We start from the raw sequence: 27,135 nt of genomic DNA on the forward strand, positions 1-27,135 counted from the left end.
AGGAGAGAGCCCTCCATTAAAAATTGCAGTCGTTTATGTACAATTTGCAACAAAATGCTATGCAAACACATCCAATCATATCATTATCTCAGTCCTGACTCTGCAAATCATCTTCCCTCACTTCCATACACAGCAGAGCTCACATGCAGTACAAGTGCAAGACCTTGCTCTTCTCTGGAGTTGAAACTTTCTCAAAATATGACTTTTGGTATTTTGTCACATAATCAGTCTTAACTTGCATAATTGTCTTAACTTGAAACTCTTACACATCTAAGGAGAGAGTGATCTCTGTAGTGTGGATAATAGAGGTATTAACTTGTCCCTGTAAAATTACAGACATGTATGTGAAAGCAAAACCAGGCATGTTTTGGACTCAACTTTAAAAGAAAGGCCACTAGTTCCAATAGTAAATAGCATATACTAAGTATTACAGGCTCCTACATCAGCGGTGAAACTGGATTTTTCTAAAAGGATTATGTGGACAAAAGGGAGAGAGAATTGACTTCTTGGTGATTAGGAAACGAAAGAAAAGTTGGGAATTTGTTAACTTTTGGATAATGTTTGTGATGTTCTCTTATGTTCTCTTTCTTCTAGCTACGAATGTCATGGCTCATCCATGGTGTCTTGCTGGGAAATATATCCTTGGTGCTCGTTGAGAACAAGACAGGGAAGGAACAGAGCAGGACATTATGGCATTCAGCTAACAACAAAGGTTTGGGAATATGGCAATGGTTGATCTTACCTCTCCCAGATATACTGGATAGGTATGAGTCTCTCCTCATCCTTCTCCTTCTCAATGATAAGTCACCTGGGAGGTATATTCTGTTACAGCCAGGGAATGAAACTCTGAGTAGTTAGAGCAAAGCACAGAATTTTAAAACTCCTGAGTGGTGATTGTTCTGAAATTGGGTGTTCTACGGCAAAGAGCTTAAACTTACGTGTCTCCGTTTCATCAACTGGAAATGCTTAGTCTCCTCATATTATTTAAGTAGCATGTTTCAATCCTCTTATGTGATTTGCTAGAGTTGATGTGAGCTCCATAGTTTGTATTTTTTCTGATTATCAAAATCCTCATTATCCAATAGCTTTAGATCTGAGGATGACAGAGATGGGAAGAAAAACCTGCTGCAAAATCAAGATGAGGATGCTTCTGAATACCTTTGTGTTAGCTGTAACAGGAGGATAAGCTTAATGAAGGGCTGTGTCAGTTATGACTGTAGTCTGGCTTTAAGCATAAAAGGTTTATCTGGTAGCATATGCTTAATCTGGTAGCATATGCTTATTTACAGAGTGTTGTTTTAGCTGTTTCTTACAAGTCAGCTTTAAAGAAATACTCCGTTTCTCATTGTTTACTTTTTGTGTGTACTCTGGCCTATGATCTTAATAGAGAAGTGACAAACATACTTCGCCTCCTGCTGCCCTGGCCTTTAGGTGACAAGACACATCTACAGTCTGTGTCATGAGCACTGGTGTCCTTTGTGTTTGGGGGATCTGCGCCCTAGGAATAATGGATTTCATTAAGGGATAGTTTTCCTCATAAGAAAATTGAACAAACATTGTATGAATATGTCTTTTATCTTGCTGGCTCTTGGGGATGTATGTAGGCTGCAAATACAACAAGGACACTGCCAACGCTTTTGTCCTGAATGTATAATTAATATGCGTGCGTCAAAGATTTAAAAAATATCTGCATTGTGCAGTCAATGCTGAAGTACCATTTGTAAAAATACCTAGTTGCTTCCTTCCCTTCAGCTGTGTTTACTTTGAAGAATGGTATATTTTGCCATTATTATGTATGTGACTTATTTTCTAATGTTGCCATGGGAATGTTTTTTACCTGAATTATTCTGTACTCTTATACTGTTGCTTTCTTTAAATTCTCTCTGGTTGCACAGTCAGACAGAGAATACTTTGATCTTAGGAACCAGTCTAGTAGTGGTTCATGTGGAATCACAGGTCCAGCTGATATACAGTGCTATTATGTATAAGGCTTTGACATCCTTATTTCTCCATTACTCACAGAGAAAGACAGATGGGTTCATTCACTGAGAGATGGGCTTGTTGGAGGTTAAGAATTAAGCAAGGACAACTTTGAAGTTCTGGTGTCTCTTGAAAAGTTTTTTATCCTTATATTTGCACAGAAATTGCACTGTTTTAAAGACTTATGTAAAGACTGATTTAGTTGAAACCGGTAAGACTTGAAAATACTGCAGGTATCTTTCTCACCATCTTGAAGTCTGCTTCTTAGGAAATCCAGAATGATGTACAACTTGGGAACTCTATGGAAGTGATACTCTGAAGTGGTACTGGGGAGACTACAGCTTTGCATTTATGCTATTGCATTTATCTTTGGAGACAAATGACAGATAGTTTTATTGAACTGTAAGAATAATTCAATTGATGTGAATTCCGTGATGGTGCTGCTGAAAGCTTGCTGTTTGTCTTTTTCTAATTGGTTCCCACGTCCGTAGCTATGAGGGTGTGCATTAGATGGAAGAAGCAGGGTATTACAAAAATTCCTACAGGAGGAGCAGAAACCAGAAACCTTAAATCATCCTACAGAAGTAAAGCTCGTGAAGAAAGCACACTAATGTGCCAGTTCCACACAAAATTAAAGCATCATCCAATTTGATTGGGAAGCTGAATTGAAAGCGTTATTAATAACAAGATAATATGCCCTAAGACTGCTCAAAAGCATACTTGTTCAAAAGCTGCTTGGCCATAATTTTTGTGTTTGGCTTATTGCCCTTCAACAGGACAATTTTCAAGAAATTAGACCACTTCTATCTTTAGAAACAGGTCTATTAAATGTTTAAGAAAGCTGTTGGGGGGGTGAATTATATTTTGGCAGAAAAACACTGTTAGAAGATTTCAGGTGATTCCACGTGATCCCTAATGTCAAGGGCTGTACAGTCTAATCTCTCCCTTACATACAGCACAACACCTCTACCTCGCCGGCCCTGCATGTCCCTCCTGAACAGCCGATAGCCCTCCTGAACAGCACTCCTGTCACGGGACTCATCCCACCAAACCTCACAAATACCAATGATATCATAGCTCTGGGAAAGGACCAAAGCCTCCAGTTTGTCCCGTTTGTTCCTCACATCGCATGCATTGGTAGACAAGCATTTCATGTGCTCCTGAACCCACAGTGCTCCCTGGAGTAGCATAGGGGTTCCCATTAGCCTTGCCACCCTCAGACAGTGCCACCCCTTGGCTTAACCTCAGTACTCCTAATGGTATACCCCATCCCACATCAATCCTAGTTTAAAGCCCTCTCAACTGGTCTCACCAGTTTATGAGCTAAGATATGTTTCCCCCATGAAGGCAGGTGGGTCCCATCAGGCCCCAGAGGACCTGTCATCTCAAAGGCTCTGCCATGATTGTAAAACCCGGAATTACTGCTGCTTTGTAGCATGAGCTATGTCTGATACTGTTCTCCTTCTGAAATAGAATTATTCTGCTGATGGCTGTTCTGTTAATCTGAAAAAGTGGGGTTTGGTGATAGTGTGTGCCATATATCTGTGACAGATTTTGTACAAGTATATATTCTGCATGGCTGCCCTTAATAACACCTTTGAAACTCAACCTTTATTACTGGCTAGTAAGTAACTTCCTACATGGCAATTCTGTCACTGTAACTGAGTTTGGTTAATATGCTTGTAGTTCTCCAAATAATCTCATTCCACCTAAATATGTCTTTTATCCCAAATAGTACGTAATTTGTGAAGTGAGCTAACAATGCATCATTTTTAACAGAGAAGCTAGTGGGAACCTGAATGTAATAAGGGTTAGTGACCTGAAACTTTTCTCTTCCATAAGTACCTCAATCTCAAGCAAGTTCAGCCATAATTATTTTAGCTAGGTAGAAAGAGAAATCAGTTCCATCAGAGGCAAAACATTACAACTTATGGAATGGCATCTGTACATAAAGGTACAATGTGATTGTGTCACTTCATGGGAGATTGACTACAGGGGAAATGAATATTCAATCTTGTTCAATAATCCTTGTCTTTATGATAAAAAAAAAATAATTATTATGAACCTTTCTAAAATAATAGCATGAAGACAGCTGTCTGGGTCTGGATAATGGAAACCTGAACTGTCCATATGAACCAGGGACAAAATTTAGGTGGAATTCAGAGTTGCTACTGAAGGGAGGGAGCTGCAGAGAATTCACATAAAATGAGCTTTCTGAGGTCCTCCATTCAAGGAGAATGCCTTTTATTTCTGCTCACATACAAAATTACATAATACCCCCAAAAGCTAATATTTCTGTGCAATGAAGACCTAAAGATAGGTAACATAAGCAAAACAGTTTGTCTTCATGGAAGCTATACCAAAATAATTATAGATGTATTTTCATACTTTTGGTATGAAAAATATTTCCCTTTGTAGATAAGCCCTAGATATTTTGGGGGCTAACAGTCTTCTGTTAGGATCAAGGAAAATGTAAGTAAGCAAAAAGAAAAACTGAACTGAACAGAAAACCCAAGATGATGTCCTTAAGCTCAAATACTGACCGTCCTGAAATAAAACCCAGGATTCAAAGATTGTGAGGAGTGGAGAAGACTACAGTCCAGAAGGTTCACTGTTAGGTGTGTGTGTCGATCTGCTCAAGGGTAGGAAGGCTCTGCAGGATGACCTGGATAGGCTGGACCGATGGGCCGAGGCCAACGGTATGAAGTTCAACAAGGCCAAGTGCTGGGTCCTGCACCTGGGGCACAACAACCCCAAGCAGAGCTACAGGCTGGGAGATGAGGGGTTAGAAAGCTGCCTGGCAGAGAAGGACCTAGAAGTTTTGGTTGATATCCGGCTGAATATGAGCCAGCAGTGTGTTCAGTTGGCCAAGAAGGCCAACAGCACCCTGGCTTGTATAAGAAACAGCGTGGCCAGCAGGGCTAGGGAGGTGATTGTCCCAATTTACTTGGCTCTGGTGAGGCCACACCTCGAGTACTGTGTTCAGTTTTGGGCCCCTCACTACAAGAAGGACATCGAGGTGCTCAAGAGAGTCCAAAGAACGGCAATGAAGCTGGTGAGGGGTCTGGTGTACAAGTCTCACGAGGAGCTAGGGGGAGCTGGGACTGTTCAATCTAGTGAAGAGGAGGCTCAGGGGTGACCTTATTGCACTCCACAGGTACCTTCAAGGAGGCTGTAGTGAGGTGAGAGTTGGTCTATTCTCCCACGTGCCTGGTGACAGGACAAGGGGGAATGGGCGAAAGTTGCGCCAGGGGAGGTTTAGGTTGGATATTAGGAAGAAGTTCTTCACTGAAAGGGTTGTTATGCATTGGAATGGGCCGCCCAGGGAAGTGGTTGAGTCACCATCCCTGGAGGTCTTTAAAAGACGTTTAGATGTCAAGCTTAGGGATATGGTTTAGTGGAGGACTTGTTAGTGTTAGGTCAGAGGTTAGTGTAGGTCAGAGGTTGGACTCAGTGATCTTGGAGGTAGGTCTCTTCCAACCTAGATGATTCTGTGATTCTGTAATTCTGTGAATTGGAATGTGCTTGGTCCTACCTTTCAAAGAACTGTTCATCTGGACTCTAATTTCTTGGTTGGGCCAAAGAAACAAACAAAAGGAAAACAATTTGTTATGCCTTTGGTGGCACTTCTTATCTGTGATTCTGAGGTATTTTATCAGTAGTCACTCCTGAATGTTTTTTAAATTTAAGTAAAACTTGAATCCTTCAAACAACTGAGGAAATCCTTCAAACAAATCTCCCAAAGGGGAGATTTGAATTTTTATTTTTATTTTTTGCCCACCTGGTACCACATTTCCCATCAGCCTCAAACAGTTTATTAATTTTTTATTTTTTTAACAAAAGTGCCTTTGTATGAGTTCTATTTACAGCTCAGCTGATGCTCAGTTCTACTGGATGTAACTTGGACTTCCCAACTGACAGAAATCTAAAGAGCCTTTTTTTTTTTTTTTTTTTTTTTTTTTCCTATCTGTGCTCCTGGATTCAAATAAGATAGAAGAAGAGATGGAAGAAATGTAATTTCCACCAGTCCTGAAGTAACATTGTTTCTGATATCCAAGTCATTAAAATTGTTCATAGCAGGCATATTTTGATTCTTATGAAGAAATCTATCTTACAAACACAGAGTTATCCAGGGTAACATTGCATTCCATGTGAGGATGTTGCTGGAATTTAATAGACAACAAAGCTGTGACAAAATTGCCAGCACTAATTTTACTGCTTTTTTATATTTACCATCAGGAATGGTCTTTCATTGCCATCTAGTAAAGCATCTGTGTTAACTGTGAGTATGTGTACATGGTGTGGTGGATCAGTATACGTGCTGTATAGGTGCTAGTTCAAGTATTGGATGTGAGATGTTGTCACCTACAGCATTACACTAAGTCACCACGGTGGCATATGTTTTTTAATGTTTCGGTATCAGCTTTAGCAAAGTCAGTGGGCATTGGTTCATTGATTTCAGTAAGCATAGGATCAAACAGAAAGGAAAAAAAAAAAAAAAAAAAAAAAAAAGAAAAAGGAGGGGAAAGCAATGAGATCATCTGTGTGGGTTTTTTTTCCTTCTCACTGATGTGTGACATTTCCATCTTCAGTTTTGATTAAATTTCCCTTAATTAGTCCATTAAGCTAGAACCACCAAAGCTAATGATGGAAATGTTGGTTAACTGATGATCATGTTTCAGTGGAATTTGAAAGACATCATATTTCTAAATTAATAGCGGCATTAAATTGAAGAAGAGAAAAAGATGAACTATTTGTTACAGAAATTCTGGTCTCAAGAGAAGGCTTGTACTGAACCTGCATTCATCTTTAAAACAAGAAGAAAAAGAGTAAGAAAAAAAAAAAAAAAAAAAAAAAAAAAATGATTAATAGGCAACCAGAACAGCACTGATGGTCCTGACAGTGTTTGACATTCCCATGATTCTTCTGTTCTGGGGGCTTTTCTATCAGTTTTTTCATCCCTGGTGAACTTTGAGAAACTTCTTATGCGTGCTGGTCCCAGTGTTCCTGCAGTTGAAATCGGCAAGGCTCTCCCTTAAGTAAGAGTAAAAGGCAACCTATTGCATTCTTGTATGGACACATAGATGGCATTCTCCTTCATGACAGAAATATTGTTTTGTATCATGCTTTCCTGCTCTGAGGGTCTGACCGTTTGATAATTCATGTAAGAACAACCTTTTGTTGTCTGGAGAGGCAGGACATGACCATCAAAGGTTAACACCTTGCAGCATGAAGCCTATGTTCTACTCAGAAAATTGCCCAGAGATATTTTCAGAAGTATTCAGTTGTCTGCAAGTACAAACAAGATGCACAGTAGCCTTTACAGAAGTATCCATCTCTTCTTTTTTATCTGTCTCTCACAGAGATTGGCTCTGGGGCAGATGCATTGTGCAGTGGAGTGGGGGGATCAAGGCAGGCAGGGCTTTTTTTCCATCATTGAGGCCACTCGAAGCAGCCACGGGAGCCACCAGGGCCTGGCAGCCCTCGTGAGGGAGGCTGAGGAGTTGCGGGCAGAGCCAGCAGAGTCAGCGGCGTGCCATTTAAATCGGGCGTTGCCGACATTTTGCAGCCACTCGCCAAGAACTGGTGGTAGAGCTGACGAAGCCGCTTTCCATCATTTATCGGCAGTCCTGGCTATCAGGCGAGGTCCCAGTCGACTGGTGGCCAGCAAACGTGACACCCATCTACAAGAAGGGGCCGGAGGGTTGACCCGGGGAACTACAGGCCTGTTAGTTTGACCTCAGTGCCAGGGGAGCTCATGGAGCAGATTATCTGGAGTGTCATCATGCGGCAGTTGCAAGGCTACCAGGCGATCAGGCCTAGTCAGCATGGGTTTATGAAGGGCAGGTCCTGCTTGACCAACCTGATCTCCTTCTGTGACAAAGTGACGTGCTTGGTGGATATGGCTGTGGATGTGGTCTACCCTGATTTCAGTAAGGCTTTTGACACCATTTCCCACAGCATTTTCCTGAAGAAACTGGCTGCTCATGGCTTGGACTGGCGTACGCTTCATTGGGTTAAAAAATGGCTGGGTAGCCAGGCCCAAATCGTCATGGTGAATGGAGTTAAATCCAGTTGGAGGCCGGTCACTGGTGGAGTCCCCCACTCGGTACTAGGGGCAGTTCTCTGTGACAGGTGTGTCACTTGGTTATTCTTTTGTGAGCTTGGTTTGTTGGTGAAGGAAAAGGTATATTTTAAAAACAGCAGGAGGCAACAAGACTAATGTAAGAATACTGATAGCTGCCAAAAAGATGAGAGAAAATGTTTTAGACCAAAAACCATACCTAAAGGATGACAAGCTGTGAGAAGAAAATTCTGCTGGCATTTTGATTATTGCAGCAGTGCGGGAAACAGGATTTGTACAGCCTTTTAAAATAAATAGGAGTGCTCCACAAAAATACTTTGTTCATCAGCTTGCCATCTAAACTGGAACACCTGCAAGAATACACATTCTAGCTAAATTCTTATATCCAAAATTGAGAGTAGGAACCATAAGCAAGTTATCTACATTAAACACATAAACAGCTCTGACTTAAGGTGGTGTAAAACATCAAGATACAAAAGTGAACAAGGTTTAAATAACATTTTTTATTCTCTTGCAGCTTGCATCATATGCTGGCTTCGTGTTTTTCTAGTTTTGATACAACTTCTTGGCATCATATCTGATTTCCAGGCTGTGGTCAGCCTTATAAATTGTTCTCATGTCATAAGCACAGTATTAGGACTTAATGTGACAGATACGCATCAGGAGAACACACGTTTACTAAGCATAGAGATAACCTAAATCCATGAATGCCCTAAAAAAAAAATGCTGTGGTCTGTATACTATCAGATTTGAAACACTAGGTTGTACGTTATTTTTGCTCTACCTGTTGACCTGTAATACCACCGCGGGTGAATTTACAGTGATCTTTCTTTTGGTAACATTGGAGTGGCAAAAGCCTACCCTCTACAAAAGCCAGATGAGAATATGGAAGTGTTTTAAGGCAAACCTGCACAGCTTCAACAAGGAGATAAAGAGTTCTGCTGTTCCTGTGGACTACACAGTTCTCGTGTTTGTTTTTTTGGTGCTGGTGTTTTTGTTTGTTTGTGGCTTTTTCTGGGGGGGAGGAGGATTGACTTCCAGGACTGTTAGATATCCTTGTCTTCCTCAATCACTACCAAATACCTACTGAATTGCTTTCAGCTTTTGCCAGCTTCTTTTAAAAAACTCCTAAATGACTTCAGAACCTCCAGCCTACATACTTTTTTCTTAGCACTTTAGGGCACAAAACACTAGTGAGAATAAAATCACTTTAAGTGTCTGATTTTTTTGTGCCAGAAGTCAGGGTATTTTAACTGTTGTCCTGACACCCCCCAGCACTAGTACTGGCACCTGCTTCAGGTTGTAAGGCCCTGGAAGGACAAGGGGCCATATTCATTTTTCTGCCTATATTCATGTGCAGCTCTCCTCTGAAGATCCTCCTTGCTTGTCAGGGGTGAGGATGCTTTCTCTGTCAATTTAATAATTTTGTATGTAAAAGAAAAGCTTTTTATTTCTCCATTCTAAAACTGCTTTAGCTGTGAAAAGCTTTGTTTTATCCCTTTACCAGACTTTAATCCCTGTTCTTCCAATCTGTGCAGGTTTTGGTTTCAGATCATCGCTTCATGGGAAGAAGGATCTGATGCCATTATTGCTTTTGACAATGTCTCCCTTAGTCTGGACTGTTATTTAACAAGTAAGTTTTCCTTTAATCTGCAAGTGGTTTGTCTTTTATTTGCTATGCAACTGAAACTTGGAGAGGGGTTGAAACTGTGGAGGGGATTGCATGTTGTTCTCTTCAAAAGACTCTTGAAAAAAGGTATGTTTCTGAAATACTTGTGCTAAGATGAAGGAGACTGTTGGATTCGTATCTTTAATTGACTAATGAATAGGTTCCGAGTCTGGCAGTAAATGGATAGCAAGACACATGGTGTGGGAGAGTCAGTTTCCAGCTAAGATAGTAGCATCACCTACCTGCACAGGCTGATGCAGAAGCCAGTCTGTGATTACAGAGTTCCACATGACCTGGCTTGCTATGTGACAGTTATCAACATGAATGACAGTTGGACTCTAGCTAGGAAAAGACAGGCAGTCTGTGATTGACACCAGCTTTGCAATAGCACTGGACACAATGCTACAGTTGAATTAGAACAAGGTTGTTGGTGGTTTTTCATTTGGACTGACATGCCTTTTAGTCTGAATCAGAAACTAGGATCTCTTTCCTCTCCTACTTTTGGGAAAAATATGGATTTAGGTCCAAACTTTGTGATCAACCAGCCTTTAAAATATGCCCAGTCTATACCTCTGCTGCCAGATCCACCCCATTTAGATTTTTATTGAACAGTTGTGTCTAGCTCATAATCTCATGCATAGTGAAATGCTTAATTTGTAAATGTGTTCAATGATCTGTCACTCTATACCTCAAACCAACAACTTATTGAGGATTGGTGCTGTGAACACAGGAAAGCTCTGCCTTGGGTTGAACAGTGGAACTTAACTGTGTTCATTCATCTCCTAGGCTTGAAGCTACAACTTCTGTCATCATTAGTAGATTGAAAACCTCTGAGCCACTTCCTCATCCAACAGCAGTCAGAAAGTTTAATCTGCTTTGTGTTTTGTTAGTTTGTGCTGTCTGGGGCTGTGAGTGTTTCCATTTATGCAGTGATACGTCTTGGTTTCTGTTCATAAGTACCATGCACTTCAGCTTCAGGTTCCAGTATTCTAAGGAGATCTAAAAGTAGTCTACTTAAGAAATTTTTTCTACATAATTTTACTGATTAAAAGAGAAACGAGCAAGTGCTAGAAAGCATTTGCTAGAGATTGTTCTGTACTTCTGTTTTGTTTCTTCATTCACCCACTTCATTGCTGTTTTGTCCACCACCCATTCCTGTTTATTTTTCATTTGTCACAGTTCCCATTACAGCAATGGAAAGTCAATCTGTCCTTTCCTTTAACCATTATTATATCCTGTGTCTGCAGGCTCTAATTCTCAGCAGAGAAGCCTCCAGCATGAGTTTTTTATTACATGCTGACTCAGCTCAGTGATAATTAATCTGTGACTTCTTGTTTTCTAGTCAGTGGAGAGAAGATACCTCGAAGTACTACCCCAGACTCAAGCAATTTGCTCACTGGTAGAGGTGGCAAGAATAAGTTTGGATGGGAACAAAAGCTTCTGGGAAACCTCCAGCTCAGCACTGCCCCAATTTCTGGTCCAGCAGGTAATTGTCTTATCTGAGAAGCATTCTCAGACAGCAGAGATTTCCAATAAAGTACAGATTTCAACTGAATGTGGCTAATAAAGAAAAAAAAATGTAGAAAACAATTACCTTTAGCTGTTAACTGCAACTTGGATTTTGATTGCAAGCTTGTGAAAGAAAAGAAACAGAGTGAGGCTCTTCTTAAAGTAAAGATTGCTTTTAAATTGTAAGACAGATTTATTTGATCTCATGATCATTTAAAAATAGGAAGGAATCAAACCAAAGTGTCAAAATTCACTGAGTCCAGCATGTGGTAACCTAAACACCTGTCTGTAGTTAATATAAGCTTGGTTTGAAATAACAAAATTCAAACTTTTCCTTTTTTCATGTAATATCTTCATTCCCCACTTGAAAAAGTACAGCATGGGACTTGATTTTAAAGACATAATTGTTGTCAAAAATGGCAGTCTTGTATGGTTCTTGCCCTGGTTCCCCTTTCCAGCTTAGTTGTAATGGTGTGATACAAAATGATGCAAGATTCCCTTTCCTTTTCCATCACATCACTGTCTCCCAGGCATTTGTCTCTTCCCTATTCCAGGCTTGCCCACACATTCTAATATATGTTTCAGGAGCTACACATGCATTTCTATTTCAGTCTACCCCTTTTCCCTCTTCCTTGCCAGTTATTTTTTCCCAATTCAATTCAGGTGGCCACAACTAAGCTGGGGAGCACTCCAGACCTATCTAGAGGAGCAGGGATGACCATGGAAATGAAGGATGACTACAAGAGAGAGGCATGCATTTGCTGCAGCTGCCACCCTTAGCACTGTGTGAAGCTGTTCTTCCTCACACGGGGCTATAGATGCCTGCTGATTTGAAATACCACCTCTCTTAAGTTAGATAACAGGGGCATGGTTCGTATATGCCTTCTTTACTTTGTGAGTAAGCCCAGGGATTTGTTCATGCTTCTTCCTTCTCTCCTATTCTTCCATCTTAGAAAGACTTTAAAATCTGTTCTACTCTACATTATGCTTCACTCTCCTACCTGCAGGGTACTGTTGAAATACATGAGCCCATGTTAAGTCAGCTCTGATACCACCAGCAGTCTGGCCAGTGCAATCAAAAGCTCAACACAGTCTTCAAAGCCTGCTTGAAAAGCTGGATTAGCCTCAGCAGGGCAGCTGCTGGTACCTGAACCAGTGAGCTCTAGTAAAGTGAGTTGTGGTGGTGGAGGCTGATGTCTGCAGTGTAGGCCAAGAGTTGCCATCAAGTAGAGTTTGTTGATATTTTCTGTACTGAGCATCATGCAGCAAGGAAAGTGCAGGAGTGATGGGTTAGATAGGGAGAATGAGCCTTTATGAGAGGATGCTGTGCTTTAGGGTTCTCTTTATTGTTTTCATAAATTATCTGGATGCAGGACTTGAATGTACACTAAGTAAATTTGCAAATGATACTAAATTAGGAGGATCTGTTGACTCCCTCAGGGGTAGAGAGGCCTTGCAAGGAGATCTTAACTAATTAGAGGGCTGCACAATCACCAACCACATGAAATTGAACAAGTGCCAGATTCTGCACCTGGGTTGAGGCAAATTTCCTCCTAATATCTAATCTAAATCTCCCTTCTTTTAGTTTAAAACCATTCCTCCTTCTCCTGTCATTATCTGACCTAGCAACAAGTTGTTGCCATTTTTTTTAAGCCCCCTTTAAGTATTGAAAAGCTAAAACACAGTCCCCTCTGAGCCTTCTCTTCTCCAGGCTGAACATCCCCAGCTAGAGAGAGCCTTTCTTCATAGGAGAGGTGCTCCAGCCCTCTGATCATCTTTATGGCCCTGCTATGGTCCCACTCTAAAAGGTCCACATCCTTCTTATGCTGGGGGTCCCAGACGTGTCTGCAGTACTCTAAGTGGGGACTCAGAAGCCTGCAGCAGGGGATGGTTTTGATGTATTGGCCTCTGGGTTATAGGCCCAGCACAACTCTGTTGCACCACTCTACTCCCCCTAGTGGATCCTCTGAAATGTCTCCTTTGATATCTGTACCTCCATTACCTGCCTAAGTGGAACCACTTTTCAAGTGCTTTCAGTGTTGTTCTTAGGTAGGATCTTTAGGTGGGATCCATACACAAGTGTAGAGTATGGAATTTCCATAGGAGTGTCCATGCTTATGTGGTAATGTTGCCCATGCCTGCTGTAGTTTTCCATCCAGGGTACCTACTCTTTTAGTAACACAAAAGCCATTAGATACCGGTATCAGATTGGAAAATGGCCTGAACTTTGGACACCAAGTTAATCTAAAGTGAATGTGTAGGTGTTGGGCCAGAAATCGTATGTCCATAAGCTTCTTCCAGAATTTTGTTGCCTCCTTTTTCTCACTAGGCCTGACATGATGGGACACATCTTCTAGCTCTTCTATTCCCTGTTCTGTCTGGAGAATGCAATTTAAAGAAATGATTGAAAAGAAGAAATAATGGGAGTCAAATTCTATGGAGGTAGAAAAAAGGGTCACTGAGGTACTTTGAGCAATAGAAATCATCTGTATTGAACTCTGGGTGAAGGTTCAAGGCAATTCCTGTGATATTGAAGTCATCTTGCCTAATTTTTGCATTTGATCGTCCATCCTGTTAAAGTCTCCATCAAAAATTGTCTCTAGCCCTTGGGGTTTGAAGCCACTCCTACAGCAGTTTCTTCCCCTTTGTGCTCTCTTGGTGCAGGCAGGGCATACATCAGCGAACTTGTGCTGCAGCTTCTTGCAGTGGGAAGTCATTACATTTCTGAGTGTCTCCACAATGCCAAGTCACCTTTTTCCTTTGTGTTTCTCAGCCCCTGCTCTCAGTAAACAGTGCAGATGCTTGTTTGGTCCCTGGGCTATGCATTTTACCCAGATTTAATCTTGTTACTTTCTACATCCTATAATGCATTTAAGAAACCTCAGGCTGAGTCTGTCAAGGCCGTTGCTCTCATGGCCCCATATTTACTGTCTTTTTTTAGTGAAATAACAGGATCAGCACCACCCTGAAGTCCCAAAGACTGCATTGACCGATATGAGCTCAGCCAAAAGTAATTACAGCTAATGTGATCTTTGGCTTGTGTGATGGATCACAGGCTGTAGTATTTCCTTCTTAAGAAATCATATTAAAATAAAGAAAACACAGTTTCTATAGCTTAGGAGACAACAGGATAATAAAATGCCTTCCCCAGGTCCCTGAGCCTGCTCAGCCTGCACAGAAGGAAGTATGATCTGAAAAACAGGTACCACTTTATTTACCTGACAGCATATCCAAATAAGTTCCATTGCTTTCAAGGATAAGGGGCTGGATTTGCTCCTTTGTAAATGAGAACAACCACTTACATGCACCTGCTGGTTTTGCCTGTGCTTAGAAATCCAGTTTCAGAAGAAGTGATAAACAGTCATCACTACCAGTGTCCCTTGTCCTCCCTGTTCTCAGGCCCCGTGCCCAGTGAATTGCTTCAGCCCTACCATTGCTCATAATGGCTTGGCATTTCTCCAGGACTTGTACACAGGAGTCCAGCAAAAGGTTTGAAACATATAACACAGCCACACCCTAAAAGATCCTGAAGTTTCCAGAGATCTGTTAAACACTGTTGTGTGTAACACACAGGCTGATGAACACACTACATGGAGAATACGACCCCAGTTATGGTCTTATTCTCCACATAGCATGATGGTGTTATTCTCTCAAGTTTCTTGATGATAACCAGTACTGACACAAAAAATAAAAATCCCTGCAGGTTTTACTTTGCCCAGTCACTTGCAGTGCAGGCTATGAGATAGATGGCCACAGAGCAATGCAAAGGCTTTCCTTTTCAATTAATTAACATGTCACTCGCTGGAATGCCAGCTTCTTGCTGAAATGTTGCAGGTGAAACTTGATTCTGGAAGAAGCCTGCAAAAAAAGTTACAAGAAAGCCCACTTATGCCAGAAGACTGAGGTAACTTTAGTGTAACTAGGATTTTTGATTGAAATAGTTAGATCTGTACAAAAGGTTTTGTGGTGTTTATTTCGATGTAAACCAAGCTTACTTCAGCTTTGTTTTAAAATCAGTTGGGTATTAGGTTAAGTAAAACTGAAAGCTGCTCAAACCATAGCATCTCTCTACAGGGAGTTCAACTACCAATTAAAAAGCCAATTTAAATCAAACCAGTGCAATTTCCTTCTATAGACAAGGCCAGAATATGGGAAATTCAGGCATAGACAGGGATCACTAGTGAAGAACTCTAGGAAAATGAATGACAATCATGGAAGTTGGGAAGAGAAAAAATAGGATTCTCAGTAAGCAAAAGGAGACAAGAAACAGAGCATGCAAACTTTTAATTAAAGCTTTCTTTTGCTTCTGAGCAGGCTGTAAATACCATGAGGATAGCCTCTTTTTTGATGTTTCAGCTTCTCATCTATCCCACTAACAACTTGTATCAGTTCATATAGTACAAAAATGGTGTGTTGCAAAGCACACAAAAATTTTCCCTCTCAAATATTGTGATGTTTTGTGCCATCCAGTCTGCCATTGTGTGACCCTGCTTTCTTGCATGGAAATGGTCATCAAATCATTTTGTGGACTGGACTACAATTTTTCTTCAGCTCCAGTCTTTTCCCCACGGCACCTAGTGGTTGCACAGATTTTCTTTTCTGTTAGGGAGAGTCCTGTTACAAGTACTTACATAGCTGTTTCTCGGAAGAACTCTGAGTCACATTAGTTAATCAGATGAAGTAGCTGAAAGGAACAGCAGAGCAAGTAGTAAGTAAAAGAAAATTACATTTGGTTGTTCTTTGCGTGCAATTATACTAACTGAACAGTTGGCATAATGCAATAAAGGTATCTGCAGAACTGTATTTTTGTTTTAAGCATCAATTAACACAGTGAACAAACAGCTCAGTACCCTCCTCTCCAACAAAAGTGGCATTCTGAATAGTGATAGAAAATGTTTAATGATGGATAGAGGGATCTTAGATTATCTAGTCATGAATTTCTTTATTGCAGAGTTTACACTTGCTTTCTCTAGACAATTAAAAATAGCAGAGGTACAATACTGAGAACCAGCACAGAACGGTTAAATTGGAATTACTACTCTCCAGAGTTAATCACATAATTGAAATAAACAGGGTATTTAACACATTTTAAACTTAAAATTGAAAGCTGCCACTGCTCTTTAAAATGTAACAGTTTAAATTTTTTTTGCAGAAACTGCTATAAATCTCCAGAAAGATTTTGAAATGATTTTGCCATCTCCTCCTGATATGGTCTATGTTATCCAACATGCATTTCTATCACCTTTTGCAACTCTGAAAAGTATTAAAAGAAAAAAAAAAAAAAAAAAAAAAAACAAAACTAAAGTTAGTAGCATCTCTCACTAAGCAGCCTTTAAGGAAAAATCCATCTCTCTCTATACATGAAATATAAAAGAGAAAAATAAATTATTTTTCTTCATGCTGCTTTGTTAGTTTCTGGTTCCGGAGTGTAGCAAGAAACAAGCCATCCTCATCGCTGTTCAAAGTCACCCCATGTTCTGTTATACTGACCACAGATAATTTCCTCAATGGATGCCCAGACAGTGTTCCATTAATCTATACAGACAAGAAAGAAGCTCCGAGTATTTCTTTGAAATGACACTCAGGACAAATGAGGCATACATTCATCATTAGTGCAGATGCTGTTCTTGTTGAACCGAAAAATATGTCCACATCTTCCATTGCCTTCTTCATTTACAGAATGGAAAGAAAGGGTAGAGATAGTAACTCCATAAATAACTGAAAAAACAGCCTCCTCTTAGTCTAGCCGTATCTGCATAACTGTTTATAGCACTGTTAGCAAGACTCACTAATTTCTACCTAATATATAGTGTGATATTCTCGTACATAGTACATCCCCTTACCATTATTGTGTAGAAACATTTAAGTATTCAGAGTATTAAGTATCTGTGAGCAAAACTTAGTTCTGCAATTTACCACCATCTTTCAAACCTACCCAGTCCTTTTAATGTCTGGCAAACTTAATCCTGGAAAAGAGTGATCTCAGATTACTGCTCACTATTAAACAGTAGAACCTGAAGCAGAATTTAAAGGTCTTTATTTCCTTACAGCACTAAACCTGTTTCTCATATACGCTTGCAGTATAGTTTGTCTACAGAATTCTAGCACAGACCAAGCCTGGAATTACTGGTAATGCATAACTGAGATTGCTCATGCATTGAATCAAAGGTACATCCTACCACACATATCGCAAAGCTAATGGCAGCCAAATGTTAGTGAAGGTTAAGATGCACAGTATCCTGTCAGCCCCTAGCTTGCCATATTGCCCAAATATTGCAAGGGAGTTTGTGAATGTTTTTACAAGTAGATGAAGCAAGTGTTCTGCTCGTTCGTGGCATGATGTTCACTCACAGCTGTCGTAGAGGAAGAAGTATACTGAAGTCTCTGAGGGACAATTAATAGAGTTAGTTGCTTCCATAATTTTAGTAACTGGGGTTTCTGTGTCCCTGAAAGTGTTAGGCCTCATAACCCTTATTAATTTATTTATTTTTTTAAATCTGGTGGAAGTAGAGATAGCATCTTGGCCTGAAGAGAGGTTGTGGCAGTGCCTACACATGGTTTACACAGTGCCTACACATGGAAAGCACCAATGCTTTCATTAGGGCATTACTCTAGAGTCCAAAGAAATTCCAGCACCTCAGTGCTTAATTTGTGATTTTCTCAAATCACAGTAAAGCTTTGGCTTGGAACAAGTTGAAACTTGGTTCAAACCAACTTAATTTAAGAAATGCCAGTTAATACCTATAGGCCCTTGAAGCCGAGCTAAAAGACCTGTGGCTGTTTGGTGATATGGAGTTTATATGCTGTATGTGACAGGGAAATTGCTTTCTATGTTAGCTGTACAAATGTACTTTAGGCTTTGTGCCACTGTTTTCCCTTTGTTGTTGTTTGTTATTTGCAGCAGTGCTACCTTGGGCTTCAAGTTGTGTCAGAGACTCAAATAAATTAGTCATTTTAAGTCTTGTGGGGTTTTGTTCTTTTTCTTTGCAGAAGCAGGACATTGCTCCTCTTTGCTGCATCTAAATTCCAGTGCTGTTAATTGCTGAGCATTTTATGTATCTAGCCAAGCTGGGTGAAAACAAGAATTCTTGATCTACCGAAGAAAATAAGCACCAGTGTGTGTGTATCTGTGTTAATCTATCAGTAAATCTGATTTGTGAATAAAAGGTGGGAAGAAGAAAATTTTTAAAATCTATTTAGATAGACCCCAAATAGCATTTCCTACAAAATGTTTTTCCTGGGACCATAGTGGTGTGGTGGAGAGACTGCCGGGGAGCTTGAGGAGGGCAGATGTGTGGGTGAACAGGCAGCAGACCAAATAGTGCTTCTGTCAAGTTTCTTGTGGAAGCAGGCATTCTATCAGATGAACTGATGTATAAATTATTCACTGGAATTTAATACCCTGATCTCAAAGCAATGTTCATTTATTTTCTTCCCCACATCCCAAAAAGGAATTTCCAGTTCTTAAGCCCAGCTAGTATCTTCCAACTGCCAATGTCAGAACATATTAGGGACCCTGCATTTGGCTGCCTGGTAGTTTTCATTATGGGAATGCCCAGCTGTTTCTGGAAATCAGCCATCTGTGACTTGGATGAAATTGGGCATCATTCCAAAAGGTGCTAATTGTTGGGGAAGATTTAGACCGGGGAATCCTGCTTTTTTTGCTGTCAGGTGTGTGAGGTGCCAGCAGTGTTATCCTGTCTCACGCTGCAGAACAAAGAGGCACGCAATGCAGCATGCAGCAGATCACAGTTGGGCATCAGTGTTTCTCACTTAGCTGCTTAAGGAGTTTCACTTCAGGGCTGTTTCTTTAGTCTTTGGAGATTAAAATAGTGCTTCAAATTGAATTATTGTAAACTGCTGTGTCAGGCAGCAGCCCATATAAATGCTGTCTTTGAGCTCATGAGTTGTGCTGCAGTCATTTCTAGAATCAGGGAAAAACAGGACTTTACAGCGGATGAATGAATGTCTATTCTTACCTTAAAAAAAAAAAAAAAAAAAAAAAAAAAAAAGAAATGGTGGGTTATCTAAGGTAGGGATTACTTTGAGTCTGTTTTAATTGAGTATTGGTTTTGTGAAACTTAAGAGAGAAGAGGGATGAAATTATGAGGTTTTTAGTCTGTATCCAAAACAGTAACTGAGACCTATCTGTCCTGATCATGTTGAAATGAGGGGCATCATCTTCCCATGCCATATTCTGTCCCATTTAATTCAGCAACAAAGCTGCTACATGTTGGAATAGCTTTTGGTATAAAGACATGAAAGTGAACATAAATGGCAGGAAGACTACTGTTTGCAAGTCACTGCAGCAGTGACAAATGCATTGCTCATGCAACACCTGTCTGTTGTCTTTTACTGAAATCCTTGCTCTTTGAAATCAGCTGCCTATGGACTTCACTTGGGCCCTGACTTCCTCCTGCTGTGTTTTGTGAGAACGTCACTACCCAGTTCTACAGCTCCTGAAACACATCATCATCCCTTCCTGTCCACCATCTACCTGAACTGAGCAATTAAGTATGTTTGCTAGCACCGACTACAGCAGCTACAGAACAATGGAGGCTTTAGATGTCTTCTTGCTTATAACACTGTCTCAACACAACAGGACCACTTTTGAAATCTAAGATAGTACCTTCTGTACTCAGTCATCTTCAGGTTCCTTATGTCATGTCATGCTTACAGTCATAATATGTCTGTGGCTTTTGATTCTTCAGACCTGTCATACTCTGCTTTAAAAGTCAGGTTCTAAGAGCTTAGATGCACGTTCATTAATCCTACATTTATTTGGTCTTACCCTGATACTGCCTCTGCACTGGAAGCACCCTTTAGTTTGCTGAAGAACCGGAAAATACCAATGCTTTTCAGTTCAAAGTCTAGAGGCATAATGTTTACAGCAGGTGGGGCACTTTTCTTCCATTCTGCCAAGACATAGGGCTGTTTAAGGAAACAGAGGGTCATTAAATAACATTTTGGAATAAGACATGGTTTATTGATCCCCAGTTCCTGGAACCCAGCGAGAGTCAACAGCTACCGGTTTCAGGTACAGCCATGCTCTGTGTTACATGTGTAACAGAGATAATTCTGCCAGGTGAGCAGATACCTAAGGAATGAGGTTTATGTAACTGGAGTAAATCATAAATTCAAAGCTTAACTAGAGCAGCAGTGTGCACAGGCTATGGTCTGTGCTAGGTTTTATCACTTTCAGTTTTCAATTTTGATTCTCTCCAGTTTTGGGTGTATTGTCTCCTTGAAGGTCATCTGCTTCTACCCTTGTCAGTATTTTTGATGCTTCACCAGAGACATCCAAATGGCTTCTTATTGTTCCAAGTGAAGACATTTACCTGTCTGCTTTACTAAACTTATGTTTCAGTGCAGATGGCTTAGCCCACTGGGATGCTACAATGTTAAATCACTGTGATAGCTGACAGAATGAGTCTCATCTTGCATTTTGTATGAAATTTTGCTTTGGTTTTGTTTGTTTGTTTGTTTTGTTTTGTTTTGTTTGCCAGAAAAATAATAAGCATGTGTAACTTCTGGTATAAGACTGTAAGTTTTTCGGGATCTGAGCTACTGAAGCATTTTACATGGGAACCTTTAGAACTACTTGCCTTTTTAGGTGCTTTTCCCTCATACCTGTTGCTCACATTTCAGGGGGGAGGAGTGAAGGGGTGCATTTGTCTCAGAGGAGGAAAGGGGAATTCTTCCATTTGCTGTCTACTAATTTTAAGACTTTATACAGCCACACATTGCTGAAGAATTTGAGAAATAGTAAAATAAGTGTGTAAGTATTCGTATAAAACAAGCAACAGTACCAAAGTCCCTAGAAGGTCCATCCAGGAGGGCTTGGAGGAGGGATGGTGTAGATTTTGCAATAAGACAGAAGAGCTTACTCTCTCAGCAGTACTTTGATTAGGAAGCTTTCTTAAAGTATTGCATTGCTTCTGAAACAGCCAAGACTCTGTTATGAAGGGTTTTCAGAAGTACCAGCCACTTTATTTCTTACAGTCCTGCCAAATTGTTTGATCCATTTCATGCACTGAACTTTTTAATAAGAATGAATTTAGCCCATCTTCAGGATTAGTTTGTGCATGGCTAAACTGATGTATTGCCTTTATTTTTGTCAGGTAAGCCACTCCAGCAACAACAATGGTAGAACTGCTTGCCTCTCCTGTCCAAAAAATATGTTGACTGTCATTTCTAGACCAGATCTGCTTAAACAATAGCTCCAAATGCCAAGAAGCAGATCCAGCTAATCTTCTCATTGTCTGAGCTAGATAGTACTGAAAGAGTCTGCATATGTTGTCTTGTTGGGGGGAAAATTACTACCCTTTAATGATACCAAAAAGAGGACTGGCTGAGCTGACACCATATGTAGAAATATTCATTTTTAACATGTGTCTTTTGTCTTTAATGGCAGTTTATTCTACTAGCATATTTTATGTCAGTAGGATGAAATCCAAGAAAAGAGTTCACTGGATATGGTGTATTAGCTTGTTAACAAGTATGGATGGGAGATCACATTTAAAGTGCACCAAAAATGCTTAGTCTACTTATTTTCCATCTTTTGATTGCCTAGGAAATATTTCCTGATCTCCTAGCAAACATGTTAGGGTGGGTTTTATAAGAGCATTGTAGTCTTGCAGCTGTGCTGGCCCTAATAGCGAATCTTTTTGGAAAAGGGATGACATTTCAACATCATGTATTCAAATAAAAAATTCAGATTGGTGAGGCACAAATCAGCAAAGCCTTGTTCTAAAAATGTATTTGCATGGGGCTAGTGTTGCATTAAAGGGTAAGGAAGTTTGGCAGGAACCGCCTTGCATTCCAGCTTGTCCTCAAATATCAGAGGGGCTGGGGGCGGCTGGTCTTAGATTCTGAGTGATGCCCAATTTGGCACTGTAAGTCCAATCCCATTCAATATATTTAATTATCATGATCATGGATGCACAAGTAGCAGAATATTGCATCACTTTAAGTGTGTTTGCAATAGTTATATTGATTTATCGCGATCACAGATGCACAAATAGTGCAACACACTTTCAGTCTAGTACATGACCGGTGTCGTTTATTGAAGCAAAAGGAGTACAGGTTCTTTTGGGTTGCTGGTGATAAATACACTGTCTGCAGAGCACGTGCAAATACCAAGAATATGACAAACACAACCAATTACACTTGTGCTAACTTATGAAACAACTCTATAGGGAACGTGAGGTTTCCCAGGGAAGCACTCGGTATAACTGAGAGTTCGAATCTCACCCTATAGGTGTCCCTGTTGGGGGGGGGAAGAAAGATTCAGCCCATCGACTTATCCCAGAAGTCAGCAATGTCATTCCAACTTGAAAAAAAGTAGAAAAAGTAACTTAGAAAAAAAAAAAAAAATAGAAAAATAAAGCCATGCTCATGGTTGTGGTAATTTTGAAGAGCTGTAGCTGAAAAGCTGTCAAATACTGAACTGCACAGTGTTGTGAGTCATTTGAAAGAGTTCTGTGAATATTTGTTCTGGCTAGAACCTCAGGGGCCAGGTTCTTCTCTTGATCCAGCAACAACAGAAAGAGAATAAAGAGCAGAACAGCTACTTTGGGTGTTCATAGCACACTTGTCCTCATTTCAGATCACTGGCTGTTCACAACATGTGGTGCCAGTGGACCCTATGGCCCCACACAGAGTCAATGCAATAATGCCTACAGGAACTCCAACCTCAGTGTGGTCGTAGGAGCTGAAGGGATTCTCCAAGGAATTCAGATCTGGAGAGTACCAGCAACCAACACGTACAGGTAAGCAAACCATCTCTTATTCTCGTACTATGTCTTTGCATTGAAACTTTCCCATGCTGTAGATACATGCTAGGCATATATGTTGTTATATTTAGAAATTTAGTCAGCTATATGTGGGTTTTACTTCTCCCTGATTCTGTGATTTCCAGCCTTTCCAGTATCAGATTTGTTGACTACTAGATGCAACTTTTTGATGAAACAGGCAAGGTGAGGCAAGGCAAGACAAGGCAAGAAAAGAAGAGGAAAGAGAAAATAGCTTGCATCAAGTTCTGCTCAGCACCCTGACTGTTTTGAATCTAGGTGTAGTAAGTTGAACGGGTAAGCGTAGCTCACCACTCTAGAATTGATTCTGGAAGACAGACACCTAAATTTTAGGGTTTGTTACTGAGGTTGATAATGCTTAAATCCCTCTGCGGAGTCGTCCTTAAAGGGAGATGATCAGATAAAACTCAATACAACTTAATCTGATTTTTATCACTTTTTTTTTCTTCTTTGCTTTTGCTGGCAAAAAATAAAAAATAAAATAAAAAAAAATAGCCCACTATATCTGTATGGTAACATGAAGCCATTACATGCATCAGTTTATTAGCAGAACTGTCACTTTATATCAATGACTATCTAGTGTATTTTTAATGCAACATTCCCTATTGAAATCAATGATGGTGTCGTGGATATCAAAGCAGAATATTCCAGTGAAGGCTTTGGACAAATTTCAGCTAAAACTTACTGGCTCCTTCTATTTTTTTTTTTCTTTTTATTGGAAAAGAACTTTAATACTCGAAGTAGATGTCAGTCTCTGACAGAAGTCTACTGCAAAGCAGTTTTGAGAAAATGGTTAGGCAAGGCTACCCTCAAGCTCTACCTGAGTGCCTATTACCACAAGGAATGATGGTAATGAAAAAAGCATTAATGATATTTTACTCAGCTATCAAAAATGAGTTGCCTGAGGTGAATGAAATTTTTCCAGACCAGCATTCAGTAAATAGAAATATAAAGTATAGCCCAAAAGAGAAGAGGCAATAAACTTACAACATTGTCATTTCTTTAATAACGCAGGTCAAGAAATTGCCAAAATTTTATTGTAAAAATAGGCTGATTTTTGCTACACAATATGAACCACAGGTGAAATGAGGCTTCTGCTGGAAGAACCTGTCTATTTAAGTCCTATAAAAGACCTATCAGACTTTTAAAGTCTGTATAGATAATAAATGGCTAATATCATTAACTGAGTGACATTCTTTTCTGCACCTCTTAAGGCTATAGTAGATAATTCACAGCCTGAGGAAAGAAGGCAGCAAATACAGGCCTTAGGCCCATTAACTTGACATATTGCTGATTCTGAGCTGCTGAAGGGGCAGGAAAGACCCCGGTATAGCCTTAGGAAAATGTCAAATTGCAATATCAATTCTAGGTTTTCCAGGGTCTGGACCCACTGCCTGTATTCAGCTCCTCTCTGCAGGCCTGCTGTAGCGTGGATCCTATAAGTCAGTCCGACAGCCATCTCCAATATGCCTGACTCAGAGATAAAATCCTCCGGCTGGCTGTTGGGCTATTAAGAAAGCTATTACCGTACATCGGTATATTTTACACTATGTAATGTAGAGCAGTGAGTTACATTCCTGGTAATTAAGTAAGAAGAATATAGATCATGTGAAGACAAGACAAACTATGCTTTATTATTATTAATATTCAAAGATGGAAAGATCAACTTTTCACAAAACTCTGCTAACGCAAGCTAGCCACACTCAGAAAACCCCACCACCTATGAAGGCCTGGGTAGACTGCCACATGTTGTAGGCTGCTTCCTTTGAAGGTTAGAGTACTACATGCTGATGCAAATATAATCAGCTGGTTCAATCCCATGGGACTGCACTTTGTATAATAATTAGGCAATATAAAAGAATGCTTTTCTTTCCAGATTTCCTTCTAAGCATTCAGAAGATCTTGTCATCCCACATCTAGGTGTAAGACCAAGTATGAAAGAAGTAAGCTGTAATGAATTACATGTTACTATCCATTATACAAATTCTTTCTGTTTTTAAAGCAAGACTCTATGGTCCATTTTGCTGTGTGACCCATTTGATGTCACTTCCACCATTCTCTATCATATGGTCCCTTCTTATAAAGTAAAGCAAGAACCTAGGATTGTGGAATGCAGGATGCTGTTCTCGTTTGGCCAGCCTAGACAATGCATTTTTTTATACTCTCAAAACTATCTCCAGTGTTTCCCATAACATATCTACTCAGAGGTAGATTTTTTTTTCTCCAGCACTGGTTTGCACTTTCAGTGCCCTATGCACATTCTGCTCCTTACTGAAGACACTGAAGACACTTTTTTTTTTCAGTTCCTACATGTGTCATAGGAAAAGAAAAGGAGGAAGACAATGTAAGATATTCTGTGTTCTGCTTACATATGCTCAGGGTGGTCTGAGTCTTTCTTCAGTGACAATATGGTTAAATGTGTCCCTCCCATAAAAAAAAAAAAAAAAGTTGTGTCTAAGGAAAGGGATCCTGCTATAACATGAAGTCAAGATAACCCATCTGTTTAAATAGTGACACACATTTTAAATATGGAATGGCGGTCACCCAAATCTGCCATTTGTTGTCTGCAGCCTTTGAATGAGGCAAAAATGGGTTCTCTCAAATTTCCTGACATCATTGCTTGTATGCAAAATCTGTTCATACACAGAAAAATATGTCCCCTAATCGTAGCTGATTAGCCCTGCCAGCTTGCTGTGCCTGATAGTGCACCTCATTAGCCATTATGAAATGCTACAGCAAATCAGCTCAGTCTTCAGGTTCATACAGCATCTGTTCGGGGGAGCCCAGTACGGTGTCCATTGCTTTTTCTGCTGGATCCAGTGCAACCTAACTGAGGAATGATTGCTTTAGTTATTGAGAGTGGCATGAACATTATCACGTCACATTGCAAGGATCTAACGTGCTTTATGAGGCACTTGTTGCTCCATGTTTACTTCAATATTAGGATTACTCCATGCCGGCTGCCTCAGAGTGGTATCACAAGGTGAGTTCCTCATGCTAATCTTTAAGGCAAAGAGATAGCTAAAAGTGAGCTGGCTGTCCCCTGAGGGAGCTGCCTGCCTGACCTTGTCGGGGTTCTCATGCACATCAAACCCTGATGGGTTGTGCTTTTTATAGACTGCCTGCAGGACTGTGCTGGGCAAAGACTCACCATGTGCTACAGAAGAGAAGGAGTTAAAGAGAGAAACACCTTTAGTGTAATGAGTAGGAAGCCAAGGGAAAAACTTGTATTCTTAGCCCTGCAGTCACTGTTTACACATTCCAGGTTGAATTTTGCTCTCATAGAAACAGCTATTTAGAGCTACTAAAATCAGTGGAGAATCACCTGCTGAAATAAAATCTGAATTGAACTTGCTTAACCACCACTCACTTGCTAGTGAAGTCATGTAACTTTGTGTTTTGTTGCAGCAGAGATGTGTGCTTTATCATGATATGTATAAAGTGCTTTGAAGTCCTGTGATTAAAAACTGCTTCAAATATGTAAAACACTTAGGTACTTAGAAAGGGAGAGAGAGGAGCTGAGCAATACAGTACTGCAGTCAAATCTTTGGATACATCAGCAACAGTAAGAACCTTTGAATCTTGGCTGCTTGAAATAAAAGTCCCCGTGCCTTAATTGAGACTGCAGCAGCCTCTGTATGCAACCTCGCCACTCCTGGCCAGAGACAGTGTGATGTTCATGGGGACTGTGAGTTAAGCCAGGGAGCTTTTGCCTTCCTTGTTTACTGCAGGTAGTGTGACCATCTACTCTTCTACATTCTGGTCCTGGAAACTGCAGAACTGTTTCCCATCTGGTCGACAGTATCAGGACCAGTTATGGTCTGCTTTCTCAAGTCTCCCTGTCAATTTTGCATATAATGTTCCTTTTAGCCATATGCATTGTACTTGGTTCTCCTGCTTCCATTCTTTCTAGTGCTTGCTGCAAGCCTGTCAATGGTATGCCTTCTGGGAAACAAGATGTTTTTCATATACTAAAGTTTGAAACTGCAGGGACTTCCTCACTGTGTCATCAGCAAGTGTTTGCCAAAGAATCGGTGTGAAAGAAGCTGTTTTGTAGCTACCCAAGTTCACAAACATAT

The 27,135-nt window shown here is 40.3% G+C and overlaps 1 protein-coding gene and 1 long non-coding RNA gene across 3 annotated transcripts in view; one reads left to right on the plus strand and one right to left on the minus strand.

Moving 5' to 3' along the window:
* Positions 1-27,135, plus strand: part of ALK (ALK receptor tyrosine kinase) — a 296,490-nt gene that overhangs the window by 240,069 nt on the left and 29,286 nt on the right. For both annotated transcript variants that reach the window (XM_035322364.1, XM_035322365.1), the window contains exons 9-12: positions 595-764; positions 9,604-9,698; positions 11,077-11,220; positions 22,852-23,014. In XM_035322364.1, coding sequence (XP_035178255.1) covers positions 595-764; positions 9,604-9,698; positions 11,077-11,220; positions 22,852-23,014 — 572 coding nt within the window. The remainder of the gene's footprint in view (positions 1-594; positions 765-9,603; positions 9,699-11,076; positions 11,221-22,851; positions 23,015-27,135) is intronic.
* Positions 693-26,434, minus strand: LOC118164680. Its single transcript, XR_004749604.1, has 3 exons — positions 26,423-26,434; positions 19,637-19,640; positions 693-808 (listed from the first exon to the last, which is right to left on the minus strand). It is a non-coding gene; the product is annotated as an uncharacterized LOC118164680 (long non-coding RNA).

The sequence above is a fragment of the Oxyura jamaicensis genome, chromosome 3 (assembly GCF_011077185.1).
Source record: "Oxyura jamaicensis isolate SHBP4307 breed ruddy duck chromosome 3, BPBGC_Ojam_1.0, whole genome shotgun sequence".
NCBI lineage: Eukaryota > Metazoa > Chordata > Aves > Anseriformes > Anatidae > Oxyura > Oxyura jamaicensis.